This window comes from Gallinula chloropus (assembly GCF_964237585.1).
Source record: "Gallinula chloropus genome assembly, chromosome: 3".
Classification (NCBI taxonomy): domain Eukaryota; kingdom Metazoa; phylum Chordata; class Aves; order Gruiformes; family Rallidae; genus Gallinula; species Gallinula chloropus.
The window spans coordinates 89,457,415-89,482,269 of NC_140087.1; the positions used below are offsets into that span (position 1 = coordinate 89,457,415).

Genomic DNA, 24,855 nt, shown 5'->3' on the forward strand with positions numbered 1-24,855 from the left:
TGCAGGAATCCTCTTATTGTCCCCTTTGTAAACTTACCAAGCTCCACTGTGAGTGCAGTTAGGATTTTTGCTGCTGTGACTCCAACTGGGAAATTGTTCCCAAATCCCACTGCTCCAAGTGAGAATATGTTTCTGGTTCCTAGCATTGACTGAAATCTTGCCAATCTGTGCCAATGGGTTCCCTTGACAACATCATCACTGAGTTTAAATGGCTCTCACATCTCCTTGATGTTTGCCTCCGTGATATATAGACAACAACCGAATCCCTTGACAGCCTTTATTTTGCTAAGTTGAACAAGTCAAGCTCTTCAGTCTCTCTTCTCATACGATAGGTTCTCTGTTCCTCTGATCACCCTAGAAGTCCATCTTTGTACTTGAACAAGTGTGAGGTCATATGCTACAAATGACAAAGTACAACAGTCATGTATAATAGCATAATAAAAGAAACCATAGCAAACAGAGTAATAATTTCAGGCTTGCGAGGATGTGCTGTGCCAAATATTTAGGAGGTTGAGTAAAGGTTTTGAAATCTTCTAAGGAGATCTTTATTATAAATATTTTCCCCCTAAGTTGTTGATTGAAATTACAGTATTGGAAAGGTCTAAGGGTTTAATCAAAAGCTGAGAAATGAATGAAAGCTGTGATTTGGTTGAGACCTTTAGCCAGGATAGTATGCAGTTGATTAGATTTGTGACAGTAATCACTGAAGAAATGGGTCTGGCATTTTGAAAGTTTGTTTGACAACAATGACTGAGAAAATTCATATGAACACTGTATAGTATGTGATGAATCTTTTTTGAAGAAGCCACAATTGCATCCACAAGATGTCTTCAAGAAATTTCAGTGGTGGAGTTCTGGGTGCTGGTTCCCTGGAGGCAGGTCTGCAGAGTGCTCTGGTCAGTGTGGGCCATCAATGAAAATGGAAAGCTTTTAAAATACAAGCAATTTCTGAAGCAAGAGTAATTGGGAATCCCAACTGTGATTGCAAGCAATTAAATACACAATTAAGGAAATACATGTCAGACCACCGCTTGCCTGGCTGCTCCCTTGGGGCTGGGAGCAGGATGAATCCCCATGGGAACAAGTGGGGTGGGGACAGTCCCAGCCCTGGGCAGCAGGCACCTCCCATGGGGAAGATCTAAGGGGCTGAGGCCGAGGTGGGCCATGGGTCCATGAGTGGGCACAGCTTGGTGAGGCCCACAGCCAAACAGAGCAGCAGGGAGCTAGAAAATGGCTCTGCTGTGGTGGTGCTGGGGCAGGGGTTGATGACCCCAGGAAGTTTGAACTGGGGTCCGGGGCCCTCAGGGCCCTAACAATAAATTAAATGGAACTGTGATTCTAATAAATATTTCTGACAACAATAGTCATCATCAAATAACCATGTGCCCCGTGGGCTTTGGGAAGTAGATACCCTGTCGTGCATCCCAAAGGCTTCCCCAGCAATTCTGGTAGGGCACAGGGTGCTTGCCAAAACCAACTTCAGTTTGTGTCCTGTTCTGACTAGCTGTGCAGCATGTGCCTTTCATTGTGCCATGCCCAGTGTGACAGCTGGCGCTTGGAGCTGCAAAGGAGTGAAAAGCAGCTTTGAAAGCTCTTTGCCTTCCCTGGCTGTTCCTTTGAGGGTCCTGGGAACTGTGGGTTGTAGATCAGTGGAAAGATGGGGACTTTCATCAAAGCTGTCATTAGGGTATCTTAGCCAATCTGACAAAGAAAACTTCAGCTTTTCTTCTCCCAGGTTTGGTTCCCTGATCTGTGGTACACCAGGGGAAAGGGGGCATGTGTATGTGAATGAGGAAAACTGAGAAGTGTTCTCTAAAACATATCTACAGAGAATTATAGAATTGCAGAATGGTTTGGGTTGGAAGGAACCTCAAGACTTATCTAGTTCCAACCCCCTGCCATGGGCAGGGACACCCTCCACTAGATCAGGTTGCCCAAAGCCCCATCCAACCTGGCCTTCAACACTGCCAGGGAGTGGGCAGCCACAGCTTCTCTGGGCAGCCTGTGTCAGTGCTTCACCACCCTCACAGGGAAGAATTTCTTCCTAATATCTCATCTGAATCTCCCCTTCTTCATCTTAAAGCCTTTGCCCCTCATTGTATCACTTCATACCCTTGTAAAAAGTCCCACTCCATATTTCTTGTAGGTTCCCTTTCGGTACTGGAACGTGGCTCTCAGGTACAGTGGTTAGGCCCAGGCAGCAGTTAAAACAACCACACATTTACGTGCCCTGGTGAGATCAGGAAGAAAATTGAAAAGGTAAAAAAAGAAGTAAAACTCATGGGTTGAGATAAAGACAAGTTAATAGGACAGAAAAGGAAAATAACAATACTAATGATGAAAGAATATTCAAAATACATCATGAGCAGCATAATTTCTCACCACCTGAAGCCGATGCTCAGCTAGGTCCTGAGCCATGCCACCTTTCGGATAACCCCCCTCCTAGTTATATACAGAACATGACATCATACGTTATGGAACATCCTTTTGGCCAGTCTGGGTCTTCATGGCCCTCCCCTGGACTCACTCCAACATCTCCATGTCCTCGTTATGTTGGGGACCTCGGAGCTGGATTCAGTACTCCAGGTGGAGTCTCAGGAGAGCAGAGTAGAGATGCAAAATTACCTCACTTGCCCTACTGGTCATGCTTCTTTTGATGCAGCCTAAGATAATGATTGATTTTTTGTTGAGCCAACACCCCTATCAGGGCTGCTCTCAATTCATTCTCTGCCCAGCTTTTAGATGTGCTTAGACTTGCCCTGACCCAGTTACAGGACCTTGCACTTGGCCTCTTTGAACTTAATGAGGTTCAGATGGGCCCATGTTTCAAGCCCATTGAGGTCCTTCTGGGTGGCATCCCTTCCCTCCAGCATGTCAACCACACCATACAGCTTGGTGTCACCAGCAGACTCAAAAATCAATAGCTTCACATTACCACACTGAGATTAACAAGCAAAACAAAATTATATTTAGTGTGTGTGATTAAAAGTCCCCACAACTGGCATGGAAAAAACAGCCCAAAGAGGCATCCTGCTGTGCAAAGGGCTGTGATGCTATTGTGGCCACATTAGGTTACAGATGCTAGTGAGGCAAAGGCTGCAAGCAAAGCTGCTTCTTTCATTAGCCTAATGGGTGGTTAGGAGCATTTCTGATGTACCTGTGGGATGACTGAGTGAAATAGAAGTCAGTGGCAAAACACCATGGACTTTTCAGTACAGCACAATGTTGTGTAATGGAGAATATTTAAATTACATATAGTGATGTTCACCCTGTTTCTTTTGCTCGTGGTGTACTGTGGTATCACTCAGTTAAAATGGACAATAAGATTTGTATATGCATAAATGTTATCTCAAGATATTTTAAAGTTTAATGAAGAAAAAAAAAATTCTACCTTATCCTCCTGCTTGACAAAACATCAGGGGATCTAAATTAGTGAAATCCTGTGTTCCAGGATGTCTCCTCTTGGGAAGATTTAGGTGTAGTTACTACACTTGTAAGGTGACTTTAAAACAATATAAACTTTAAAGAAAGTACTTCTAAGTGCCTGTGAAAAAGGTTCCTGCAAATCACGAGCAACACTACTTATTTTGCATTCAGTACATCAGATTTGAATCTTATTTAGACTGAGAAAATCCAGAGTACTTGCTTTAAACTCAGAAGAGTCAAGACAAATGAGGTTGGGATTGGACTCATTAAGCCTTGGTCCATCCTTTTTGTAATCTTAACAATTAGTATGAGTGACTTGACACGAAACTATTCTTTGTTTCTTATATTTTGTGAATTGCATTGAAAACAAAGCTCTTTGTTGTGAAAACATGGCTCATTTTCTTTTACTAGCTCTGCATAGTTACACATTAACTTTTAAAGCCAATAGACTTGAGCCTTCCTCTGCTCAAATTAATGAGAGAACTCTCACTGACATTTTTGAAGGACAAACATTTTGTAGGGCAAAGAAGTAATTTTTGTAAATCCCATGTGTCTCTTACAAATTATCTCTACTTTCTTGTAAACTGTCATACCAGGTGTGAGCTTGTGGGTTCAACAGTGTGATAACCTGAATTCTTGCAATTATAGGAAAAGCTTTCTATTAATAAATAAATAAACAAGCGAACAAATAATTGCTCAGTTTTAACATAAACTAGCTGTTCAAACTGAAGTTTCCTAAACAAATTTTCAAAAAAATTAAAGCATTTATCAATAAATACTTTTTTTCCTTCTATAAAACCAAGAATACTTGTGTTTGCATTAATTTAACTGTGATTACAGCCAGTTAAAATTTCATGATTATATCTAACCTTGTGTTGTTTATAATCCAAAAAATCTCATTCTTTTAATTCAGAGCAAGGACCAAAAACAATCTACAAATACAACGTTGGTATTTAATATTTTGCAAGAATTTGCATACAGTATATTAAGAAATAATGGGGAAACAAGTCATACACTGTTCTAACTGCTATTACTTAAACTGTAGTAGTCCTGCTTTATTCCTTAAATGGTAATGTCCCTAGTATGACTACATTGTTATTAGGACCATAAAAGTGATTTAAATAACAGTGGGTCTGCAGAGTTGAACAGAATTGCTACTGTTTTCTTTAAAAAGATCACAGCTTTCCAGAACACCATGTTCTCCCTGACCACATGTTTTGCCAAAGGAAAGAGCTCCATGGTTGCAGGGCCCTCAAAAGCCCTGTGGCACCACCAGTCCTGCTGCTGATCCTGCCAGGACATACCACTGCTCAGATCCGTTGGCTCTGATCTTTCCATGCTAGCTGTCTCTGAAGTGGGTTTGACCTCCCAAACTTTCCTTGTGCCATAACCATGTTGCAGACTTGAGGTCAGGGCAGAATTCAGTGAATCCACAAGGCGGATTCAAATTCTTTGAATTGAATTTGAATGTAAACTAATCAAATGCATGAATGAGCTTTTATCAACACGAAATCTTGCATCCCTCCAGCATCACATCTCTGTCACCCATATTCCCTGCAACATCTCCAGTTTTCCAATAGCAACAGGCCCGGTTCCCTCCCTGTCTGCTAACATCTCCATGGTATTTGGAGTTGTCACAATGTCCCCAGCTTGCCCTTTTTTCTTTGTGGGCTGTGAGAGAAGCTGGTCCATAGCTCTTGCTGTTCTGCAGGTTACCCAGCTTGCCAGCCACGGAGGTCATGCATCCTCATTGAGCAGCTTGGAGTCTGCAGCCGGCAGACTGCGTGCAGTGTGACTAACTCCTAAATCAATCACGTTCAGAAGGGGCCGTTACAATAACAGGGCGGGAAAGCAACACTCGAGCTTCCTGCAGATGTCAGCTCCAAGAGGTGACCAAAATGACTTACGTCATGGCTTGGCTTTCAAAGGCGCATCTGAACTGCAAAGCTGTCAAAGCCCTCAGGGACTGTTGAGGATTACCTAGAGCATCCTGCATCTACATTATTCTCCCTGAACATTTTTAGCGTGAGTTAATAGCATCCTGAGTTAACGAGCTAGCATAACAAGGAACTTTTCAGAAGGCACTGCTGGTTTTTGTCACCCTACTGGGTGTCTCAGAATATTCATCGGGGATTTTGCCTGTCTTTCAGAAGCTCCACTGCTTAGTATCACACTGGCCATGCAGTAACCTTCCTTCATTTCCAGTCTTTAGTGCCTCATGGTGCTGGAACACACTTTGAAATTGTGAACCCAGCTCAATACCTGCGAGGCTATTGTTAACTCATTTTGCAAAGATTTCACAGCTTTAAGCCCAATGACATATTTTAAAATGCCTGACTCATGTGGTAACCTCAGGAGAGTCTATATTAATTATGGCCCCAGAAGATCTATCTCAAGAGTCTGAAAGCAACTGCGTTTGTAGTCAAGGATTGCAAACACAATCTTCCTGGAACAGAAAGTTGTACATTGTGCAATTTTTATGGCTTGTACAGCTTTTCTATTTTTAGTTGGTTGAAACCTGCAATAAATCATACAATCGTCCTTAAATTGCCATTCCTAAAGCTAATTTCTATCAACTCGGCATAGATAAGTTATTTTCTTAAATTTGTGTGGTTACTATTTTAGCTAGTAATATTACACTGACAAAACATTTTTTTTTCTCTGATACAAAGCTGATGTAAGTTCAGACTACTAATGATGTGCTTCTAGTTATGGAACTTTTAAGCCAAATTTAAAAAAAAAAAAACTATCTCCGCAGTATTATCTTTTTTTATTTAAAAATATTTGTGTGTTATGAAGTCAAATAACTGTTCCATTACTTCAACAAGCCATTTACTTAATCCTTCACCTTTAGAGTAATTTGGAAAGTTTCTCTGAGGTTAGTGAAAGCTTAATGAATTTGCACTTCTAATATTTGTTTGGAAGATACAATATAAGAACAGTTCTCATTGTTGGGTTGGTTTTTTTTTTCCTTTCTAGAAATGTATCTTCAAGGTACAAGAGATTAGTCGGTGACAAGTATTTAAAACAAAACTTTCCAGCCTTGTTCTTGCTTACTTAAATAGAGATAATGTCATGTGTTTGGCTACCTGCAGAAATTGTTTGCATAACATTACTTCATACCCTGGCTGAGCAGTGGGCAGGGGAGCTAAGCCTGCTTCTGGCACACCAGCCCGTGTTGTCTGGTGCCATCAAACTAAACGCTGTGTCCTGACAATAGTTTTATTTTCTAGGTTGCTCTATCCCTCTAATTATAATGCTTTATCTTTGACACATGTGCTTATTTCACCAGCTCCGAGGTTTGTCGGATCTTCAGTGTTCGCTGCTCTCCGTGGGGCACGGCCAGACAGTTTCTAGTGCCACGCTACCGTGCTGGAGCGTGCTGCCAAGCATTTTTCTGTGCAGGCTTTTGTTCTCCCTTGATGCCAGAAAGTAATCTGTAATTTGTATCAGTAAGTAAAATTATAATAAAGATTTTTCTTCTTTTGCAAAGCATGACAGCCACCTTAGGTCAAGCACATGGCAACCTCCCAGCTCTACAGAGATTGTCTAAATATGGCTATTTCATACCAGGTCAGTTTTGCAGTCCTGGAATCAACTGACAAACTGCTGACTGATTTTTTTTTTTTACTATGATCTAAGTTACGCTGTTTGTTTGGCATGCAGTCAATGGATGCCAGATTTTGGAATTAGCTCTGATTAAATGAGTTACAGAACTTAATATGGAGGCAAACAGGGTTGGTTTTTTTTTGGGGGGGGGTTGAATGAATTTAATAATCTTTCTAAGAGAAAGATATACAAATCCTAAAGCGCTGTGCTCATAAAAGTGTAACAGAATAGAAATGAACATGAACTGATGAATTTAAATTGATTTCCTGGCTGATAAATATTGTAAGAATAAACAGATGTATGTATTCATCAAATTACATTTAGTTCAGCAGAGTCTTTTGGGTTTAAAGATAGAAAATACTCTAAATAATTCAGTAAGGAAATATTTATCCAACACAAGGACTTTGTCCTGGCTTTTCTGAAAGCCTTGTGAAGTGTCCTCGGTGTATATATACAGCGGAGGCTCAGCCTGTTAGTCTGAGCTTGCTTTTTCCGTACAGCTGTGCTTACCAGTTGGCTACTGGGTGCTCTGGAGAGCTGCCCTTTCACTTTCAGCTGGGCAGGTCTGAAAAAACTGCTTTCCCCTCTGAAATTCCTGCATGCAGGCAAAAACAGATAAGGAAAAGCTCTTCTCTGTGGCCTATGCAGTGAATATTGAGAGGAAAGAGGTGGCACTCAGAGCTCACTTTGACATTGTCACTAGGGATAGAAACTCGAGAGAGGTTTATCCTCACCAGGAGCAAAACAGTATGTGAAATGCGCGTGTGAGGGTATTTTCTGTTATATCATGTTTCTGAAGATAACTAAATATAGCACCTTAATGTGATGAGAAGTGAATTTGCATCCTCACCAGAGGAAAGCTGGTTAATCTTCCTTTTCCCAGACTGCAGATGTGAAGCTAAAAAGCAGTAACAATACCATTTTGAACAAGTCAGAGGTGAAACTAAAGATTTCACTGTAATTAGAATTTACACCTAAGAAAGCAGCTGCCTGGGCAGTGCAGGGTCTGGCTTGCTTCTCACAGAGCCAAGATGTGACAGAGCTGCCAACACTGACCGCAGCAGGTCCTTGCCAAGGCCATGGATCCACCACACATGCACAGGAGAAGCAGCCCAAAGTAATTTCTCAGTCACCTAAACTTCCTTGAAGGAAGCTGAAAAATATTTAAGTAAACAATTAAGTAATGCTGAGACATTACATAACTGCTAGGTCAGACAGTTTTTCACTAAATAAAGAAAACAGTTATTTCTCTATTTATATGCTGCTTTCTTACCCGTTTTCTTCCTTAATTTACCAGTCAAATGCCATCTGTATATTCCTCTTCCCCCCCCCTCTTTTTTTGATGATGTCCAAACTTGTTGGAATCATTGTGAGAAGTCAAATCAGTCTTTTAGATTTGTATTGAGAGACCCAGCGATGCTTTAATATTTAGAGGCACCTACCAGTTCCCTCCAGCAAGATGAGACTCAGATTGCTTTTCTGTCATCCCACCTTCTCATTGGAATTAGGAACTTGAACATTTTTATGATTAATTATTTTCGTAGTTGCCTTAATTATTAAAATGTGTCTCTAGTTTCATTTTCTCTAACTAAAAAAAATTAGCATCAATCTATTGTTTATTGCTGTTTCTTAAATATACTTGTTTTGGGCAATAATGGCCAAATTCCTCCCACTTTTCTTCACAAGAAAGGGAGTTCAGCACAAAGAGCTGTGGCTGGGGAGTCAAATGAGGTCATTTCCCAGTTAGGTATCTCAGTAAGGGTGAGCTTTTTACTCTTGTCAGTCCTTTTTAGAAATACTGGGTTCTCTGCTCCTCTCTAGCCAGAGGTGTCCCTGCAGCAGTGGTCTGGGTGCTGATGTGTTGTAGAAAATCCATCCCAACATCACAAGATACTTGAGTTTGCAACTTCATTACCCCAGAGTCTACAGGGTTGGTTATAACAGGGACTGTTGAGGGGTGGATGATGCAGTCCCACAGCCTCTGTCCTGTCCTCACATTTGCCACCAAGTATAGCACTGTGTCAGATGCTGATAACAAGGTGCCAAATACCTGCTATTGCCTCCCCACCCAAGAGCAAAATCCACCCTTGTGATAATGCGTTTATGGATCCAGCCCCAGTTTATCAGTCAGTTTACTGATGTGCCCAAATTAGGAGCACAACCTTTTTAGAGAGGTCTGCGATGGCTCAGAAGGGCAAATCTGAGACCTCCCACCACATCCCAGGGTCAAGATGCAGTTGTGTTCTCCAACTGTGTCCTCTCACAGTGGGGCTGGAGCAACACCACCTTCTGCCCAGCACCTTTTTCCATGGAAAGAAAATCAGGTGGTGCTTTCCCTGATAGACAGGAGTTATGATGGGCTTCTGCCATGGCCACAGGAGCTGCATGACTGAGGATGAGGACAGGCCTGAAGTCTTAACATAGCCTCAGAGAGCTCAGTGTCCATTTCAAAGACAGTGCAAATTATGGATGAAACCTAAACTCCTAGCTCAGTCACACAAGTAAGATACTTAAAGCTGAGCAGCGTGAATTCGTGCCAGTGCAGACGATTTTGTCTTCATGTAGGCTTGTAAAACACCCACACCATTTGTAGCAGCTCTTTCCGTGGCTCTGAGCTGAAATTACTTTCTAAGAAAAACCACTAACATTTTACTCTATCCTAGTAGGGGAGGGGAGAGGGTGGGAAGAGAAAATTCAACCTTTTAAAAAAAGTTAAGAAAGGTAGGGCATTTGGCTAGTTGCAACAAGACAAATACAATTCACTTTGATTTTATCCCTGTTGAAACTGTGTTTTAAGAAGCCACAGACATTAAAGTGACTTGGATCTGGCAGCAGGTAATTTTAGTTATGTTAATGCGAGACCAAGCCCATGTGGAGACATTTATTTGCTTCTTCCTTCTCTTGTCCTTCCCTGCTCAAAGTGGCTATGCTGTGTTTTCAGCTTAGCCTGACTTCTCTCTCTGAACTAAAAAGCCAGGTGATGATTTGAGCAGATTAACATTGACAGGCTGTTCAGAAAAAGATCAAAGCCAGCTCAACCTGTGGATGCTGGGTAACTCTTTAACTTCATTCTTTTCAAATGAAGAAATAGTCTAGGGATTTTGAAACCAAGACATTAGAAGAGGCACGTAAATATGGATTCTATACATGAAAGCTATTAAAGTGGATGAGGCCGTTTGCAATGCCCAGGTGAGGTATCTGCAGGTTTTTGGCCTCCCTGGCATTATTTATACCAGTTAGGCTGACATTTGCTTCTTTACTTTCTTTGTCACAAGTTCTGAAGTCAGCGGAAAGCCCGCAGGGTTACTGGGAAATAATGACAGTCCCTGGGCTGGCACTGCCAGGAATGAAGTAAGACTCTCCTCTGCTTTTGCCTCCTTTCAAACAGTACTGACAGTGAAGACCAGGGCTTTGAATAATGCAAATGCTATTCCTCTTATCAGGGACATGAAGCAGAAGTTGGTGCCACAGAGCACAGCAAAAGACAGGAGAAGCCTGGTGAGAAAGAAGGATGCTGTGCTTCAGCTGCCCTGTCTCCTCCCAACCCCTGCTCTATCTCCAGACCATCCTTCAGTAGCAACTTAAAAATATGCCCCTAGAATAAGTGATATAATTCTGTGTGCCCTGACTTAACTTACTTAAAAACCTACAGATTATTTTCTGTTTTCCCACCACCTTCCCCTCATTTTCTTTCCACAGACTCTGTGTTCATGGTGAGTTGCACTTTTCCTTTGCATGGCTGATTAGTTTTCCATTTCCTTTGTTTGTAAAGGAGCAGGCTGTGGAAAGGCAAGGCTGTAAATTAAACAGTGCCAGGGCATGAGCACAGATTCTGGAAGGTGAACGTCTCTACTCTCATTAAACTGTTTGAGTGGTCCCTGGTACAGTTTTGACCAGACCACTTAACACCCTCCAGAACAATTTCAGAGCGTGTTTTGGGAGTCAGCATGGGCTAGGAGCAATTCCCAGGGGGCAGCATGGATGCAGCCAGCATGTTATGGATGCTAAAAGGGCTTAAGAGCCTGAAGGATTTTCCAGGACAGCTGGCCTCACAGTCAGGGAGCAGTCCTGGACATGTTAATCTCCAGTATACGTGAAGCCAGAGAATTCCTTCCTTTTTTTACTTTTTTTTTTTTCCCCAAAGGGAAAAATATTTTTGTAAAACTACCAAAATTGATAGTGAAACTCAAGGGCACATTTAGTATCAGGGACTATTTTTAACTCGTTGCTTTGAAACCAGTTAAACTTCACAGAGGAGGAGCTTTTTTGGGAGGTGGAAGGCAGCCCAATCTTATGGAGGGGGTTAAATTCACCTCTCACCAAAACGCCCGGGCATTTGTGTGCAAGCTGGTACTCTCTGTCTATCAACAACTGAAACTTTCTACAAAAGAGTCACTGAGAGAGATTTGGAACTTGCTCCCTGCTTTGGTTGACAGCTGAAATTTGAGATGCTGCAGATGTGTTTTTGCACTCTTGTCTCTTGGAGACAATATTTGTAGAAGATACAGGTCTTGTGTATAAATTTTTTTCCCTTTGCTGTAAAATCTGTAATGGTATCTACATTGTGATTATTTTTGCTATTTTTCTAAGAAAAAAGGAAGATAAATTATTCAGATGTAAAATGTAGCTACAGTTGCTTTCTGTTTTCAGCAAAATCAGCACCGTGCAGCTCATGGCTACTGAGAATATGGGATTCACGATTCATGTCTGGTCAGCAAGAGACTCCCCTCAGCCCAAAGTCTGATGTTTGCTTTTGGGGCATTTAGCTTTTTGTCTTGTCTCACACTTGTTAAAATCCAAGTTAATGTTCAAATAAAAAAATAGTTTTAAAGTGAGAAGTTGAAATAGATTTTGTGGAAAGCTAATAAGAGTTAGTTTACTCATTTCCTAATTGCATTTCCTATTTCATTCCTCCATTAAAGTAGGATTGCAAGGACCACAGGATGACATATTTTTCCATGCTGTGTTCCTTCAGTGATCTATTAGTTTTAGGTATTTTTCTTGGTCAATGTAAAGATAGGACAGAGGCAAGAGCTGTGATGATTATCAGCTTGCTCCTGTCTGTTGCTACTTTCAGCAGTTTCCTGCCACCTTGGAAACAGAAAATACATTGCTATAGAAGCAGTGGTCTTTAGGAACTACTTATGAGAGATATAGAATGGTTCATAAGTCCACAATATATTTGACCTTGCAGGTTACCAGCTTGGTTCCATGCTGTCAACAAAAAGAAATGACTAATGCTTACGGAACACCAAAGATTACCCATCTGCAGGAGTGAAAAACCTTTGGTAGGCCAGCTAATCTGCATCGCCTCTCCTACCATTTTCCAGGCACGTTCTGGCTGTCAGGTGATAAAACAAATGTTTAGTGGGTTTGGACTGAAACTAATGGTGACATTGCTAGCTTTGTTCTCACGTGGAGTTCGCAGTTTGATTTCCAGTTGAGATGGCGTAACTCAGAAGGGTGGAAAGTTGTAAAACATGTGAAGAATCGTGATAGGGCACAGTGCTCAAGGGGTGTCTGCATCTTAGAATCACAGAACCATAGAATCTACTGAGTTGGATGGGACCCATAAGGATCATTGAGTCCAACTCCTGGCTCCACATAAGAGACAGACAAGTCAGAGCAGCTGTCCGAGTGCATCGTCCAGATGCTCCTTGAACTCAGTCAAGCTCAGTGCTGTGACTACTTCCCTGGGGAGCCTGTTCCAGTGCCAGATCACCCTCTCAGTAAAGAACCTCTTCCTAACATCCAAGCTAAACTTCCCCTGTCCCAGCTTCATACTGTTCCCTCGGATTCTATCTCTGGTCACCAAAGAGAGGAGATCAGTGCCCTTTCACTGCCCCTTGTCAGGAAGCCATAGTCTCTCCTCTGCCTCCTTTTCTTCAGGCTGAAAAAAACAAGGGAGATGAGTTCCATCAGTTCCATCAGCTGGGTGCAAGGTACGCAGCCCCAGAAATCACAGGCATTTCTTTTCTCCAGGGAGCCATGCTTTTCCTTCATGTATCCTGGGCACAGGACACTGATGGCTGGAAAAAGATGAATGGAAACCAACCTACTCCCGTGTCTCCCAGCTCAGCTGAAACGTGCTAGAAAGGCTGCACCACAGGCAGTTAACGTACCCTGCGTCTGGCCAGTCCCTTTCAGCCACATAGCCACTCCAGAGAATAAATATCTAAACTCTTGTCAGACCTAGCAGCATGTTTGTCTAGTGGTGTCAGCTACTTGAGCTGTCTCTTCTCTGTGACTCCTGTTTGTACTTTCTGGCAGCTGGGAAGCACAGTAATCAAAACACGGGTAGAGCGATATATAAAAGCGGTGGGTTTTTTTGACTAGATGATGATCTAATAGCTTATCATTCCTCATACCTCATGCATCCAAGATGTTTTTCCAGATGAAGCCTGGGAAACACGAATCTTTGTGAAACAAGTCTATGTTACTCCTTAGTTGGTCAGCATGCATTACTCATTAAAAGTACTCCAGCTGAAACCACAAGTTTCCCTGAAAATGACAAAATTAATGGAATTGTACCAGCATAAACTCTATTCTTTGTAAATCTCTGACATAATTTAGCCAGAGAAGAGTTTATCTTGGAATTAAGAAAATGGTGTTAAAGTGGTATAAATCTGCCTTAATGATGACTGGGTTTCCTCTTTGAGTTTTGTAAAATCCTTTTCTGCTTTCACACAGATTGTATCTATTCAGAACGGCACCTGGATATGGAATTTTCACAAATCCTTTTCTTCTTGGAAATGCATTCATGCTTTTTCCTCTCATTTCTCTTTTTCAAGCAGAGGAACTATTGTTGATATAATCCTTGGTGAACATAGTCTGTATGCTACTATGCTCCACTGTTACAAGAACCAATTTTAGAAGCTATAAAATAAATCTTCGATAAAGCAAGAGGGCTTTGCTGATTCCTGTGCTGTATGCACCTCAGCAAATGTGTTTGCTATAACTTTCTTACTTTCTAAAACTGATTTTCAAGCAGCATAAAAAGTTCTCTTCACCAAAACAGATTAGTGAATAATGAGATAACAGTGACTCGATAGAAGAAAATAATCTGTGTCCTGCATCTAAAACAGTCACTGCATTTTTGTCTGACACCCTTAACAGTGAAAAATTCTCCTTCTTTCTCGTAATTAAAAAGACTCAAGTTTCTTCCACTGATGAGACTCCCTGTATGACATGACAAAATGAGGGAGATACCGTGACATCTGTCTGCCACGGGCCAGTATCTCCTTCCAGCCCATGCTTCCCCAAGCAGTGCTGTGGCCTCTCCCCGTCACTTGACCAGAGGCAGTGGGTGCAGTCCAGGGACCAGCCCAATTTGCTGCATCTGGCAAAGGGCTTACAGGGTGGGGGGGAGACCACCAAGCAGCACTCCCAATGCAGCTGGTGCAAACCTCACTATGGAGGTAGCATCAGCAGTATAAAATGAACATCTCTTGTTCAGCACATGAGGCTCAGCACCTGTACTTGGGTGTTGCTGCTCCCAACACCTGCAGAGCACATGCTTTTCTGGTGCAGCAAGAAAATCAGGTGAAAGGATGACAGCAGTAGTGGTGTTATGCATCTGGACTAGCCACACATCTTCTAGTCTGTGTAAGAACTACAGTCCTGTGGTTTAGTTATTCCAGCTGTAGAATTTCCCTGGTTCATAAAGTATCCATACATTTGTGCCAATACTCCCAATAAGGGCAAGCAGCTCACATGTTCTCACACAAGCACACAGGTAGTGTATAATACTGTCAGAAGGAATGGAGACCTTCTCTTCTTTGCTCTTGCAAATAAGTTGTGATGCATATGAGGGCAAGAGACTGGGGGGGAGGTTGGGTTAAAGAGCACAATGGATTAGTGCTCTAGGAATGAATGTTTAGAAACTTAGGAAATTCCAGGATTGCTAAGGGAAGATATTTGCTCTATTCTTCATCATGTTAGTCATATTAGTGATTTGGTTTAGCGTTCTCCTCTGACCGGTATGACTGAAACAAGCGCTGGAGTCATCTGCAAGATCAAAACCAAGAATGAGGTCTGCGTTCCCTTGGCATGGCAGTGTTTGGCTATTGCACAGTCAGGAGTCTGACCTATGTCTGTTTCATGCAGCTTCCAAGTTCTACTGGACAACATTGCTCAGCACGCCTCTGCACAATGCAATAGTCAGCTCTTACCTTGTCCTATGGCAACCTCTTGGTAGCATGAATCCTTTTTATTTCTTCAAGTCAGACAAAAGTATAATAATGAATATTTTAAGAATCCAGGAAAACACCCTGGAATAACAAATAGTTAGGAATAACTAAAAATAAAACTAATAATTTTAATCAGTCTCTATCAGTCTCTGAGGTGGTGTGAACACTTGCATCCCTACATGTTTGTCCTCCAAAAGCCACAGCACTGAGGCCATGTAGCCTTAATTCTGACTATCTGAACCCCTTGAGGCTAAAGCTACACATCCCCATCTGGGATGGTCCTTGCTGAGGAATCACAGAATCACTAGGTTGGAAAAGACCTTTGACATCATTGAGTCCAACAGTACATATCCTCTACTAAGCCATATCCCCGAGCACCCTATCTACCCGTCTTTTAAATACATCCAGGATCAGTGACTCAACCACCCCCCTAGGCAGCCTGTTCTGGTGCCTGATAACCCTTTCGGTGAAGAATTTTTTCCTAATGTCTAATCTGAGCCTGCCCTGGCACAGCTTGGATCCATTCCCCTTGTTCTGTTGCTTGTCGCTTGGGTGAAGAGACCAACACCCATCCCTCTACAACCACCTTTCAGGTAATTGTAGGTGGCAATAAGGTCCTCCCTCACCGTCCTCCCTGCTGAGGACTTCTAAGCCAGCAAGGTCAGTATTTTCCTCTCTTCCTGACAGCTGAGAAGGTGTCATCTTTTTGTATTTTTGTTTAGTTGTGTATTTTGTGGGTATCTACTACTTGCAGATACAGACTGATACTGTTTAAAAAAATTTCCATCTTTCTTCCTCATTTATGGGGTGTTTCAGACCTGATGGAGGTTTTACATAACTTGTTCTCCATTTTGAGTGTATTTTAACTTCTTTTTTGCTCCTGCTGTTACACATCTCTCAGTAATCACTGGGTAGAGATTTGGCTTGCTCGGTGCCTGCACTCCCAGCAACATCTCCCCTGTGTACTGGGCGCAGTGCTTGGCTCCGCTCCGAATGCCTGCGTAGCAGAGCCTTTGAAGGGCACAGTTCCCCAACACACAGTTCCCAATGCCACAGCTGAGAAACAATTCCAGTTTTGGCTCACTATTAGACCAATTGCATTGACTCTACAATACACTGTTAGCCTGTCAGAAACCCGGCAATTCCATGTGATATCTTAATTAGTTACATCTGCAACTGAATTCTGGGATACAAATTTATAGCCAAAGGCAACAGCCATATCATGGCTGTAAAACAACTTGTGCGTGTGTGTGTGTTATAACATTGTTGCTATTGTTGTTGTTGTTATTATAAGCACTACAGAGCCAAAATCAGCATGTCCAATTAGTAGGAGGAACTACACATTAATTAAGAAGACGCTTTTGCACTATCTGATAGCACTAGTAACTGAGTCTAATCCAACCAGTCGTTTCAAGAGTTATAGGGAGAGCTGTCAAGAGGGTAAGGGTTTGGAAAAGCATGCAGCCTGTCCTTTCCTGACATCCTACTCAGCGAATTCCTCACAGATTTCCTCCTGATGTCAAAGTAACATAAAGGTTATTTCATAAAATCTTGTATGGATTGCTAACTTGTGCAAATCAAGGACCTATGCCCAGAAAAACAATACAGACTCAAGTAAATAATCATAGCATTTGTCCTTTGTGCTTAAAGCTTAACAAACGAATCTAACAGAGGAAAGGCCGAGGAGTTCCCATGCCAAGTACCAATGCTGTGAGCACATACTGAAACGAGTAGCCAATAAATGTCGAAATCAAGGTGACTGATCATATAAAGACTTCTTGTTTGACTGGAGACTGTTTGAAAGGTTTCCAGTTTAATATGCAATATGATGAGGGGGGAAAAACACCAACCCAGTAGAGTTAAATATTAAATGCTAAAGTCATAATAAATCATGCTGGCTATTTCTTCAGGGAACACAATCCCTTCAGCAGATCAGGAATGGTGTAAGATACAGAGACTTGATCAGGGCAGACAGCAGGAGGGCATTTGTTGCCAGTCTTGGACTGGCAATGTCCCCAGAATCAGCATTGGAACCCTGGAGAAACAACAGATGGGCAAAGTTTGGGGACTTTGGTGTCTGCATACCACAATAATATCATGTAACTGTCCAGAAACTTTTCGTCTTTATCATGATGCCACCAGAAATACAGATGGGATATCCAAAATGATAATGCTAAGCACTCCTTTCTGGCACACAGCATTTCAGCCAAGATCACTGGTACGTTCTGGCTACTTCACCTGCTCTAATTAAAACTCAGTCATCCTTACAGATGCTTTGTATTCCTAGAGCACAGCACAACAGCTGGATCATGCCATTGATTTTGGCCCTTAAGCTCCTTGGAAATTAATGTGTGAATATCAAAACTTTGACCCTTTCTGTCACCATTTAAGTGGAGTTCACCTGCATCTCTGGTTTCAGCACACAATGCTTTTACGTTTGGATAATGTGTTGGAAAAGTATCAAAATTGTTAACTGAAGACAGAGTAGGTGTTAGCATTACACTGATTTTGGCAAGCTTCTACACAAAGAAAGGCTGTTGGGGCAATGTCCCTGAGAGTGACAGACTGACTGCCACACTTAAGATGATATAAGACCTGCTGCAAAATATCTCCAAGTGCTAAAGAAAGTTTTTAAAAGGCTAAGTTTGACTTCCTTTAGCAACAATCATATTCTAATTAGCTAGTTAATGCAAAAGTCCAGATCAGTTATTTAAGCTGCTCTGCTGCTGTATTAATGAATTAAAAAAAAAAATTAAAAATAATTTGTCCTTTATGATTCACATCAAGTGAAAACACACTTTAAATATGCATCCCTTATTTCTCTATTAGCATACTTTTAAACCTATAGTCAACTTCTCAATCTTTACATGGCTTCATGAATTGTTATCTCAGGTCCCACATGGACAGATGGATCAAAGTGGCTGTCTTGAGTTATGATGTGACAGCGCGACACACCACCTTTCATGAAGTATAGCATATCCAGTTAAGTGCATCTGGTTGATTATGCAATGCTTGAGGTGGATGATGTGTCTCAACTAGTCATGAGTTAAATTTAAAATTAATTTGGCACCTCAGGTCTAACAGTTGAGTCATCTTACAACAGAGAAATCACTAACACGGCATGTTACTAAGCAGAATACACTGTAATGTAATAACCTGTTTTCCACTGGAAAACATATGTAAGACAGACTTGCAATATTTATTCTTAAAACATGTAGGATGTTCCAGACCCATGAAACCATTCACTGTAAGCCATGAAAAATAGGTTTAGTGTAGAGATGAAAGTGGCTGGAGGCTGTGACCCACAGGGACTCAGAAGGAAACACTTGGAAAATAGAGACAGATTGAATCCCAAGTGCTCTCTCCTGAGAGGAAGTATGGTTGGAAAGTTTAAAACCCATTAAAGTTAAACAAATTGAAAAGCCCTATCTGAGAGGAAACATAGTACAATGTTTATTTTTCCATTACAAACCTGAGACCTAAAAGATTTCCTGAGGTTCTCAGGTATTGTTCATGCTTATAATGGAGATCTGTTTTTAGAAAACGTAATTCATGTGTTTAATCCAAACTGTTTGATGAAAAACACACTGCATAAGCATTCAGGAAGTTAAAGGCCATTGTATACCTGTATCACATATTGTTTGGATAGGAGCAGACCTAAAATGCAAGGAATCTCATTGTGAAACTCTCTCACTGAAAAACACTGGGTCTAATTCTCTCTTCATTTATGCTGCTGGATGAATTCCACTGAAATAATGACGTTAAAACACGAGTAACCAATTCTAAGAAAAAGACAATCTTTCTGCAGAGTGTGAAGCTACCTAAATGCAAGTTTAATGTGAGCAAGAGATTTATAATGCTGGCCCGAGACAAGCAAGTAGCAGTCTGTAGCAGGCCCAGTGTAAGATTAGCCAAGCTGATTAGTTAATATATTTTGGATTTTTCCTTGTCACTACTGAATTGCTTCTCTGAGATTCTTATCAGAAAAGCGTGGGATGTTAGTGACATTGAGAAGCATCTGTTTGACTATTGTACACGCTGCAAACTACTTCCAGAGTTGAATTTAAGTGAAAGATTTGGAAGCAGTGGAATATTATTCATTAGATCTACTGATATAAAAACTGGGCAAGTTTCAGACATACAGACTCTTCTTCAGCTTTCTTAGGTCTGTTCAAACTGAAGTTGATCTAAAGCAAGACATTTCTCTGTGCAGATCTTGCTTTCTAGTATTCTTAGACTATCATGGGTAAACTGTATTTAAGCAAAAAATTGAAGTACCAGAAAATATGACCATATACAAAAGTAAATTGGAGTAAGACAACATGAACTCCTGATGCTTTCCCTTGTCTGTTATGCAAGCAATTTCAAGTAGGATAAAGAATATCTAATTTTTAGGAGACCAGCTTATTTTTTACATTTTAATTTGGCTCTTAACAAGGCCTAAATTCACTCTTGCCTTTGTATTCTGTATGACAATTATCTTCATCATAAATAATAATCAAGGTCTTCTACAGATAAACACTCAAAATCATTACAGAGGCCTACTTCTAGACAACATGGGAAGGTGACAGGGTGGCAATATGGGTCCATATATAAAAATGGCTGTGTATCCTCTGCAGATCTGTTTAATAAGGATAAGTAATGAAATGATAAACCGACCCTGTTTTCTCTGCCATTGTTAGTCTGTGTCACAGAATGAAATCTTACAGGATAAATGGGATTTTAAAGGCTAGCAACCTCCACAGCCAATCCACAGGGTCACAGTGAAAGAACGGAGAGAGATGTTCATAGAAGACAGCAGACAGGAAGATTAAGCTAGTTTTAGTTGGGTGCATTGTGTGGATGACAACTTGAATAGGCCTAATGGGTAAGAAAGAAAAAAATGTTAAAAGATCTGAAGGGCAAGTGGTTTAAATTGATATTGCTGAATGGCATTCAGCAGAAGGATCAGCAACTATTTGATGATACACAGGGAGGATAATTTTTGCAGCTACATTTTGTGTGACACCAAGGTTCTGTTGCATGTAAACTAAAGATTTCCAGGATCCCCATTCAGTCCCTGGGGTCAAATAGCACAGCCCAGCCATTCTTGTACCACTAAGCTCTCTTCTCTTCCAGAACAGGGTGGCTGTGTCTGGTCCTGGCCTGAGTTAATTCCTGAATTGTTCCCAGGAACTCTTTGGGATAGTGGTAGTTTTTCTGGACCAGAAGTGTGCCAAGGAATGTACAATACAATAGGTCAAGTGCCAAAGCTCAGGAACATTTGTTGTCACTGTTTAATTTCCTAGGGTAGACATAGGCTGAGAGTTCAGTGTAGGTGCTTAAGAGGAGAGAGATGTGAGCATTCGATAACTATGACCTGACATTTCTGGGGAAATCCTGAATCTTCTAGGACTCCATCCAGTGGTCTTGCCTGTTTACTTCTTAGTGGATTCATGACCTCTGTGCTCTTTATTTTAAACTTCTTTTCAACTTTCCTGGACTTATTGATTAATAATCTCACGCAGTATTTAGCTAAAGATGGAACCATGACTTGATTTGGTCTGCATTTTCCATTTTTCTTGGTTACCTGCAATAAAACCACTGCTTCACTCAGGGAAACTACAGAGTGACCTTTTTTTGTCATGCATTGTCACTCCACTCTCATAGGGAATTTGTACTCAAGGAATATGCTTTTCTAAAGTTTAATTGCATTTCTGTCTCTCAAGTAAATCTCACGTTAAAGTAAGAACCAGTTAACCTGCTTTGTTATATAGTGATGAATTGTGAGTGATCAAAATGTTGACTGAAGGAAAAGGAACACTGGAAAATGTTCTTTATCATTTCCCTGCATCACTTTTTAGTTCCATATATTTCAACTCATATCAGCATCTTGGCATGCTGAAAAACATGGTTACCTTTAGTTTAAGACTCTGCTAAATTTGTTATTAATATCCTGCATTCACTGTCTGCCACACACAGAGCTGTTGAAATGGTTGAGCTTTCCCTTGAGCATGACAGTATTTCTCAGTTTTTAGAAGATTGTTTTTCTTCTGAAAGGCAGTATTTCCACTGTGGCTTTTCCTAAGTAATTCTGTTTATAAATGCATCTTTATGTTTGTTTCTTTCTAGGTAGGGATGAGATCCCGAAACCAAGGTGGAGAAAGCTCGTCTAACGGGCACTTCTCCAGTTCCAAGCCTGTCATCAGCCATCCAGAGAATGAGAAACTTCAGGAGGATGCCAAGAAAAAGAACAAACCTCATCGGAAGGAAGATGAGGTCATGGTTTCAGCAACTGTCAAACGGCACTCAAAATCACCTGGACCTACTGAACGAAAGAACAAGAAGTCCATAGAGCTTTCTAAAGAGGACTTGATAAAACTCCTCAGTATAATGGAAGGAGAACTGCAGGTAAATTAAACAACTTTAAAATTATATTTTCTATGTACCCATTTATTTTTATGGTGTCCAAAAAGCATAGGGCTCAACTGACAGGGATGTGCAAATGTCAGGCAAAGGATCATCAGGAGAGAGCGGTGGGAGCTGGTGTTTAACAGTCTAGATTCACAGAATCACAGAATTGTAGGGGTTAGAAGGGACCTCAAGAGATCATTGAGTCCAACTCCACTGCCAAAGCAGGTTCCCTAGGACAGGTCACAAAGGTAGGTGTCCAGATGGGTCTTGAATATCTCCAGAGCTGGTGACTCCACAACCCCCTTGGGCAGCCTGAGCCAGTGCTGTGTCATCCTCACTGTGAAAAAGTTCTTCTTCATATTGAAGAAAACTATAGCCATAGTTTTAAATACTGCTTTATTTATTGTCTCTATCTGCAACTACCACTAACCCAGTAGTGTTATTTCTTGGAGTAGTGTTTGCTTGTAAGTTTTCTCAGTTGTCCTCGTTTGCATGTTTATTCGACCCAGTAGTAAGTCCTTGATGGCAGACCGCCTGATCTTGTGCTCCACTCACCTCCTACATGTCTATCCAGTTGTGAGGATTGTTCTTAATGCCAATACATCATTGAACTCTCAGGAGTTCAAAAAGTCAATGCAAAGACTTCCAGCTTTTCAAAACTTCTGCCCTTTTGTTGTAGGACTGCTTGCCAAATATATACATTCTTTTGTTTGCACTTTAGTGATATTTTTCACTGAACCTGTGGACAGCCCAATCTGTGTGAAAAAATTTTGTCTCATTCTCTTTATTCTAGTTAACCATCATTATTTAGCATTTCATATAAGGCTTTACTATTCTCCTGAAACCAACATTCATATAATTTTTTACTTTAATGTTGGACTTGTTACCATCTTATCTGATTACAAGAAGCAAGAAGCAATTTTTTCTTAAATTTCTTCAGTATATGAGTCATCTGATTTGCACCATTACCACAACTCTGAGATTTTATCTTATTAATTATCATTAAGTATCACTCTTCCTGTACATAATTCACCCTCAGTTTGTCAGAAAGTACTTTCAAGTTTCAGACAATAAGCATTCAAACTAAACAATTTTGTCACAGAGTACGGCCATTTTACTGTGAAAAACTGTAAAAAAGCAAGAAAACCTGTTGAATGCAGTTTTGCAAAAGAAAACAACCCACAACATTACAGAACAGTGTCCATGTTTATTGTGCTTTATTTTACTTTGTACAAAAGCTTGTATCCATCACTTCCTAAAGACAGGGCTAACATGCAGCTCCAGTACTGAATAAAGCCAAACCTTCTTAAAAATGTGTCACACTCATGTTGTTCAGAAAGATTTACCCTGAAGTCACCTTTGTGGTCTGGAAAGGGGAGGCAGAGAGTCACTAATGTTTCCTGGGTGGGAATAAATGTGGGTTTTGTTCTTATATGTAAGTAATTTTCCTGTTCAACACACGGAAATGTGGGTCTTCACCGTAGTCTTTTACTTTGTGGGGGAGTTACACAACCTTTAAAGGACTGCCCATGTTCTTCTTGTTCCTATGGGGACAGTGGGGATAGCTGTCATCTGTACTCTAATATGGGCTGAAAATCCTCACCAAGACGATGCTCCCACTGTCCTGAACAATACTTTTCAGGATAGCCATACATAAAGACCCCATAGAGGTGTTAGGTACTCGGAAAGCTTCCCATCATCATGGGAGGATTGTGAGGACAACCATACTGGTAACTGTAGAAGAACTGTCTGTTCTTTTTCTCCTTGCTGCCAGGCAGGGAAGAGAATCATTATTCTTTTTGATTCATAGGAGTTTTTAATTTCATTTTAAAAATCCCCAGTTCAGCTTGTTTTTTACCTGGTACCTGTGTTGAACCGTTACTGAAGTGGGCAAGCTACAGCACTTTGGCTTGAGATGAGAGCTGGCTTAGATGCTACAAATGAAGATGAGCCAAAGAAGAGTCCAGCCAAAGTAAATACTCTTGTATTACCTCCTGGCTGTCACAGTGACCTAATGCACTGAGTCATTTCATGGCTTTTCATTTTCAGATCTGCTCGGACATCTCTGGTGGCTGGCTGGCATTTTGTTGGACTGACAAATCAGCCTGTGGGTTTATTTTGAAGCCATTTCAATACTGGCAAAGCAAACGTTATATAGGCATATGTAAGAAGATTTTGTTTTGAGAATAACAGCTGGCTGTACCTGTAGGGAGATCCAATATTTTCTGAAGTAAAAAAAGGGCATAAAATACCACGACTGTTTACTCAGCAGCCATGAGCAAGGGGGATCTTACTCCTGCACTACCAAATGCAGAGCAGGGGGACGCTGCCTTGTAAAGCCCAAACAGCCATCTCTGCCACAGAGAGTCATTTGGTCATGACAACCATGGGGTTAGCAGGGTAAACTGGTAATGTATATATATGCTTCATGTGCTTAGTTCACTACTCACATAATCTAACAACATAGCAAACACAGACCCATTCCACATTGCTGTCAATTCTGAGTCCTTAGTTTGGAAGATGTGATGTCCCAGCTCTTCATTTTGAAGATTAGTGTGCCAGTAAACCATGGAGATGTGCCCTACATTTTTTTGTTTCTTTTGTTTTATTTCACGTTGGTTTGGGGGATTTTTGGTGTTGGTGGTGGTTGTTTGTTGGTTGGAGTTTTTTTATTATAATGACTTCGGGTAGCCTGCATGTAACTTAGCCTCCAGGACCAAGTGGGACTCAGATCTGCCTGTCATCAGATTTTCTGGCTGGGCACTGTGCACTTAGTCAATATAGAAAAGGGAAGGTTTTCATAAACAGCTGAGGTCACCATAGCTTAGACCTTATTTTGTAAGAAAACAAAAGAGGAGAAAAAGTAAACCACCAAAGCTGTGGCAATTAAAATATCACAGTATACATGGCTGGAGAGCTCTCAAGTACAACCTCTCTGAAGGAAAGTGGGAAACAAGTGAACTGATGACAGGGATTGATTTTAAAGGCCTCAGAGTTTAGAACCATATCTTTTCTTTGTGAGAACTCACTCCATGTATGAAAAAATCCAGTCATTACATCTTCTTTAAATATATAATGACTATAAAGGGAGCAAAAAAAAAAATCCATGAAGGGTTTCTTCCTACACCTAAAAAAAAAAATAATTGCAAAACTGTTTTGAAAAGAAAACTTCAAACACCAGTAGAATAAATAGGGCCATGAAGGCATGGCATTAATCTGCCTGGTTGTTACAGTGATT

General features: G+C 41.0%; 1 protein-coding gene across 2 annotated transcripts in view; it reads left to right on the forward strand.

Moving 5' to 3' along the window:
- The window catches only part of FILIP1 (filamin A interacting protein 1), a 106,511-nt gene that overhangs the window by 22,927 nt on the left and 58,729 nt on the right, over window positions 1–24,855 (forward strand). For both annotated transcript variants that reach the window (XM_084262068.1, XM_084262069.1), the window contains exon 2: window positions 21,336–21,614. In XM_084262068.1, coding sequence (XP_084118194.1) covers window positions 21,342–21,614 — 273 coding nt within the window. In that variant the 5' untranslated portion in view covers window positions 21,336–21,341. The remainder of the gene's footprint in view (window positions 1–21,335; window positions 21,615–24,855) is intronic.